Genomic DNA, 6,161 nt, shown 5'->3' with positions numbered 1-6,161 from the left:
TAGGCTCAGGTGGGGAAGCACCATAATTCAAAATTCAACACCATTGCAGAATGCTTTGAAAAGTGGGTCTGTGATGAACTCGCATTGAGGAGAAGCCAGGCTGAGTTTGAGGCTGGGTGGCAGAAGATACACGCACACTCGAAAAAATCAAACTACCTCTGCTTTGGGAGATCATATTTATAAAGTAAACGTGGCAGATTAAAAGGGATGAATTCTGTCATTAATTACTCTTCCTCATGTTGTTCCAAACCTATGAGACCTTAATTCATCTTCGGAACACAAATGAAGATATTTTTGATGAAAATCGAGAGATTTCTGATCCAACTGTTGCGATGCAACTGACACGTTCAAGGCCCAAAAAGGTAGTAAGGACATTGTTAAAATAGTCCATGTGACAACCGTAATGTTATGAAGCTACAAAAAGCTACTTTTTAAAGTGCAAAGAAAAACAATGACTTTACTTAACAATTTGTGCATTTGAACCAAAATATACAGAAGATGAACTAAGAGAGATGGACGTTCTACTTTAGCACGCTGGCTCCTGTGTCACATGCCTTTGTTATGTTACTCTTGTGAACACGTGTTGAAGACTGATACTGAATTGTTGAATAAAGATATTTTTTGTTTTCTTTGTGCACAAGAAGTATTCTCATAGCTTCCTAAAATTATGGTTGAACCACAGGGTCAGAAAGCTCTCGGATTTCATCAAAAATTTCTTAATTTGTGTTCCGAAGATGAGTGAAGGTCTTACAGGTTTGGAACGACAAGCGACAAGTAATTAATGACAGATATTTAATTTTTGAGTAAACTATCCCTTTTAAGTATCCCTTTTGTGATAAAATTTAATTTAATATATAAATGTATGTGTCCTTAATGTTGTGCAAGTCTTTTCCTGAGGTATCGAATATCAATATATTTCAATTTAATATATCAAAGCTAGACATTTTGTCCATAAAGTAATAGCCTAAAGAAGTCAGTGTGAATGAGTATGTGTATTCAGTAGTGTCTTACCAACACACAGTGGGAGTGGGCTGTCCCATGCTCTTCTCTCCCCTCTGAGACACGTCAAAACCTCCGGGCCCTTTAAAGTATAGCCAGGATCACAGCTATATGACACCGTGCTGCCTGCGAAGTGACCTTTGTCCTCCTGTTTAAAACCGAACTGAGGCACACCTGGGTCCTCACACTTCACCAACTCAAAACCTACAAAAAAGACAGGGAAAAAAAAGAGTGTGTCCTTCAAAAACTCTCCTGTGGTTGGTAGGTATCCATCTATCCATCCATCCATCCATCCATCTATTGTATCTACAGTTGAGGTCAAAAGCTTACATCCCCCTTTAGAATCTGCAGAACATTAATTATGTTTTTTTTTTTTTTAGTGATAGTTGTTAATGAGTCCCTTGTTTTTCACAACAGTTAAACTGCCTGCTGTTCTTCAGAAAAATCCTTCAGGTCCTACAAATTCTTTGGTTACAGCATTTGTGTATTTGAACCCTTTCCAACAATGACACTGAGGACAACTGAGTGACTCATATGCAGTTATTAGAAAAGGTTCAAATGCTCACTGATGCTTCAGAAGGAAAAAAAACATGCATTAAGAGCCGGTGGGTGAAAACCTTTTGAATTTAAAGATCAGGATAAATTGAACTTATTTTGTCTTTTGGGAAACATGCAACTATTTTCTGTAGCCTCTGAATTGGAGTATAAAATAAAATAAAAAATAAGATATTTAGGCAAAATAGGAAAAATGTACACATCTCCATTCTGTTCAAACGTTTTCACACCCTGGATCTTAATGCATCGTTTTCCTTCTGGAGCATCAGTGAGTGTTTGAACCTTCTGTAATAGTTGCATATGAGTCTCTCAGTTGTCCTCAGCATGAAAAGATATATCTCAAAATCATACAGTCATTGTTGGAAAGGGTTCAAATACACAAAAATGCTGGAAAACCAAATAATTTGTGGAACCTGAAGGATTTTTCTGAAGAACAGCGGGCAGTTTAACTGTTCAGACAAGAGACTCATAAACAAATATCACTAAATAAAAAAAAAAACTTTTGAACAGGGTCATTTTTTAAATTCAACTATTATTTTCTACATGTAAACATCTTTTATGTGAAATATCTTATTCAGATCAGTACTAAATAAACAATAACATGCATTTTGCATGATCCCTCTTATTTAGGTCAAATAATTAACATTTTGCAGATTCTGAAAGGGGGGTGTAAACTTTTGACCTCAACTGTATCCATCTATCTTAAATGCACACATACACAAACCCATGTACTGCTGTGTAATGGCTGCAGGGTGTCAGTGTGCTACTCACTGGTGAAGTGCAGCTCGAAACCTTTGCTGGTATTGTCACTGTTGCTAATGAACTCCAGCCACATGGTGCTGGACGTGCTGTTTAGAGTGACATCCATCATCTCTGTGCCTGTGAAGGTGCCCAGCAGTCTAGCACTGCTACTGCTGCCATCATACACCTGAACACACACACACAAAACAGTCACATACAGTCATCACATAATTTAAATCCAGCACTGCACACAAGCACAAATACACACTAAGTCATAAAGACCTTAAGCACGTCGTCCTCCTCCAGGTGGAAATCCCGCGCTCTGAGCTGGATCCCTTTACCGGATTGGGTTTGGATGGAGTAGATACACTCATGGTTGTTACCGTAGAAACCAGGGTAGTTGGGAGAGAGCAAAACTCCTTGTTTCCCGGTTACAGACGATCCGCATTCAGCTGCAGCAAGGGAGGCAAGAAGTCAAATGACCTCTGACAAACCACCCATGATCTCAGTATAAACACAAGCACACTTTATACGCTCATGCTGGCAGTCAGGGGGGTGGGTGTGTGTTTGGGAATTGAGTGCAAGTCAATTTCAGCTCGGATACCGAACTAAACAAATTAAACGTTGACTCAAAACTGAACTTTACTGAATTTAGCAGCACCACACGATGTGTCATGGTGAATGCAAGTCAAAGACTGACACAGAAGAGAAGAAATAGTCGAATAAAGTCGTTCTTTTTGTCTTCTTTATGCACAAAAACTATTCTCGTAGCTTTATAACATTATGGTTGAACCACTTATGTCACATGGAATAATTTAATGATGTCCTTACTACCTTTCTGGACCTTAGAAGTGTCAGTTGTGTTGCTGTCTATGAGTCAGAGAGTCTCGGATTTCATCAAAAATATCTTAATTTGTGTTTCATAGACGAACGAAGGTCTCATGGGTTTGAAACGACATGAGGGTGAGTAATTAATCACGACAATATTCATTTTTGGGCGAACTACGCCTTTAAGTAAAGTAAACTATATAAGTGCAATGACAAATAAACATAAATATATGTTTACAAATGAGCTGACCTAGTTTCGCAAGAGTGGCAAACAAATATGAAGCAAGGATAAGCCAGATATTGCTGCAGAAAATACATAATACCTAATTGCTTGCTTCAACCGGAACGTCAAAATCATAATGTTAACAAATTACATTCTAAATTTAGCATCTAAGCCAGCATGAATTACTAAGTTGAAGAAGTCTGGTCTCCAAGATACTTAAATGCTGATATCTACCATTATATTAATGCTGATTAAGCATTAGACTAAATTTGGGGCTGGTGGTCTGTATTTTTTTTAGATGGTGAGTCATAACCTTTTCTTTCTGTCTGGTATTAACTAGAATTCTGAAACTGGGCTGCTTTATCCTTTTACATTAAGATATGAAGATTCATCATATGTGTGTGCATGTCTGAGCACATGTGGGGAAATATGTTATATAATTTGCAAACAAAGCAAAATGAAAAGCATGTGACCACCTACCAACACACCTTGGCAGAGGGGAACTCCAAACCCGCCGACGCCCCCCTAGACACACCACCCTCGCAGGCCCCTCGAGACGGTACCCCGGAAAACAGGAAAAGATTAGCGCGTCCCCCACCCCGAACTGCAACCCCTTACGAGTGCTGAAAGGGGGGACGCCGGGATCTTCGCAAGGCTCCAAATCGTATTCTGAAGGGGACAGAAGACGGATTGATATTTTGTAGCTTCTTCTTCTTCTAAATGTCATGTAGTTTAAGCTACAGTACAAAGGTCTCTACCTGAGAAAGTGATGTTAAAGCCCTCGTAGGACACAGAGAAGTCTGAGAGGAAGCGGATTTGAGCGGTGTAGTTGCCAAAAAGTCCAGCGCTAAGAGGGGGCGGCAGTGTAGACCCGGTCAATCTCCACAGGGGTTGAGAAAAACTACCATTTTCTGTGACTAAAAGGTGGTCGTGTGGACTCTCCAAGTGAAAGGTGTGAAAAGTAAACTGGACACCTGCGGAGATTGAGAGGTAGAGAAAAACATGGATACGGAGCAACTGTTTCAGAGTTCACAAAGGCTTCAGTCACACATAAACAAAAGAAAACATGTCAAAACTTCAGATTTATCCGGATTTCTGGTCCTAAAATGTTATCACAATAGACAAAAGGCACAAACAATGACTGTAAACACTCACAGCGCAAAGTGGAAAAAGTATGTGAATCCCTAGGCTAATGATTTCTCCAAAAGTTAGCATCAGCTGTGTTCAATCAATGAGGTAAGATTGAAGATGTTAGTCAAAGCCGCTCTGTACTAACAAAAAAAGAAATGCTCAATTTTGGAGTTTTCTATTCAAAAGAAGCACTGCCTCATGTGAACTGCATCCCAAACAAAAGAGGTCTCCGAACGCCAAAGATTAAGGATTGTTGACTTGCATAAAGCTAAAAAAAGGTTCGAAAAGAATCTCTGAAAGCATTGATGTTTATCAGTTGATGGCAAGATAAGCTCTGCTTTTTTTTTCCTCTAGGTGTGGGCGTTTTGCAAGAAGAATCCTAGAGTGTCAGCTAAGGACTTGCTAAAGAAATATCTGGAACATGCTAACGTTTATGTCAAGGTGATTATGATGCATGAATGCATGGCAGAAGAAACATTCCTGCATATGTGAAGTCCACCAGAGCATGTGGATGTTCCAAAGACTTTCAAATTAAAGCATGATGGTCCATCGTGGTTTGCTTCAATGCCTCTGGACTTGAACCGCTTGTTATCAATGACAGAAAAATGAATGTAGTCCTGACAAAATGATGTTGAAAACAGCTGAGCAGAATTTTTTCAGGTGTCTTTGATTGATAGAAAGTTCAGAAGAACAGCATTTATCTGACATATAAATCTTTTGTAACATTATAAATGTCTCTATCACCACTTTTGATTAATTTAAAGCATCCTTGCTAAATAGAAGTACTAAGTTCTATAATTGCTTCTATAATTTCTAAATGCTGATCTTTGGATCTTACTATTCATCAAAGAATTCTGAAAAAAAAAATGTACTTTACTGTATTAAATATTGATAATAATAATAATAATAATAATAATAATAATAATAATAATAATAAAACATGTTTCTTGAACAGCAAATCAGCATATTATGATGATTTCTGAAGGATCATGCGATACTGGAGACCGAAGTAACAATACTGAAAATGTAGCTTTAATCACAGAAATAAATTACATTTTAAAATATATTCAATAGAAAGCAGTTATTTATTTATTTTTATTTTTAATTATGTCACAATATTAGTGTTTTTGCTGTATTATGGATTAAATAAAAGCAGGCTTGGTGAGCAGAAGAGACTTCTTTAAAAAACATTAAACATCTTACTGTTCAAAAACTTTTGACTGGTAGTGTACAATTACAGAAACCATTCGGAAGAGGTTACAGCTGCCAAAAACTATCAACTAGTTATTACATCCATACTTTTTCCATCTCATACTGTTCACTAAAGGAATGGGAACATTATTGTCTGTTTCATTTAAAAACAGTCTATTTCTGTCAAAGAAAGAACCAGCTTTGAAAAGTGTCCTCACCTTTACCATGTGAAGTCTCAATCATCCACGTACAGTTGAGGTTATGAGGGTAGAAGTCGGGAAACCCAGGGGAGAGAATAGTGCCGCTGTTCCCCTGAATAAAACCGCCACAAAGTGCTAGAGGAAGAGATAAGAGAAAGAGAAAGAGAAAAAGATAAAGGCTATTTGTCAAAACGCTGAGCGCAATCCTAGTGAAACAAAGTTTACAGGAAGTGCCCTTCTGAAGGACATCAACATATGGAGGCGAATTATTCCTATCATTACCCAAGGGGAAA

At 38.0% G+C, this 6,161-nt stretch overlaps 1 protein-coding gene across 1 annotated transcript in view; it reads right to left on the bottom strand.

The window, feature by feature from the left end:
* csmd2 (CUB and Sushi multiple domains 2) overlaps window positions 1-6,161 on the bottom strand; it is a 425,673-nt gene that overhangs the window by 147,245 nt on the left and 272,267 nt on the right. The window contains exons 22-27 of the mRNA XM_073822409.1: window positions 5,887-6,003; window positions 4,105-4,320; window positions 3,827-4,015; window positions 2,578-2,747; window positions 2,326-2,482; window positions 1,012-1,203 (exon numbers count right to left, since the gene is read on the bottom strand). Of these exons, the coding sequence (XP_073678510.1) occupies window positions 1,012-1,203; window positions 2,326-2,482; window positions 2,578-2,747; window positions 3,827-4,015; window positions 4,105-4,320; window positions 5,887-6,003 (1,041 nt within the window). The remainder of the gene's footprint in view (window positions 1-1,011; window positions 1,204-2,325; window positions 2,483-2,577; window positions 2,748-3,826; window positions 4,016-4,104; window positions 4,321-5,886; window positions 6,004-6,161) is intronic.

This window comes from Garra rufa, chromosome 17, assembly GCF_049309525.1.
Source record: "Garra rufa chromosome 17, GarRuf1.0, whole genome shotgun sequence".
Taxonomy (NCBI): domain Eukaryota; kingdom Metazoa; phylum Chordata; class Actinopteri; order Cypriniformes; family Cyprinidae; genus Garra; species Garra rufa.
This window is presented reverse-complemented; position numbering and strand designations above follow the sequence as displayed.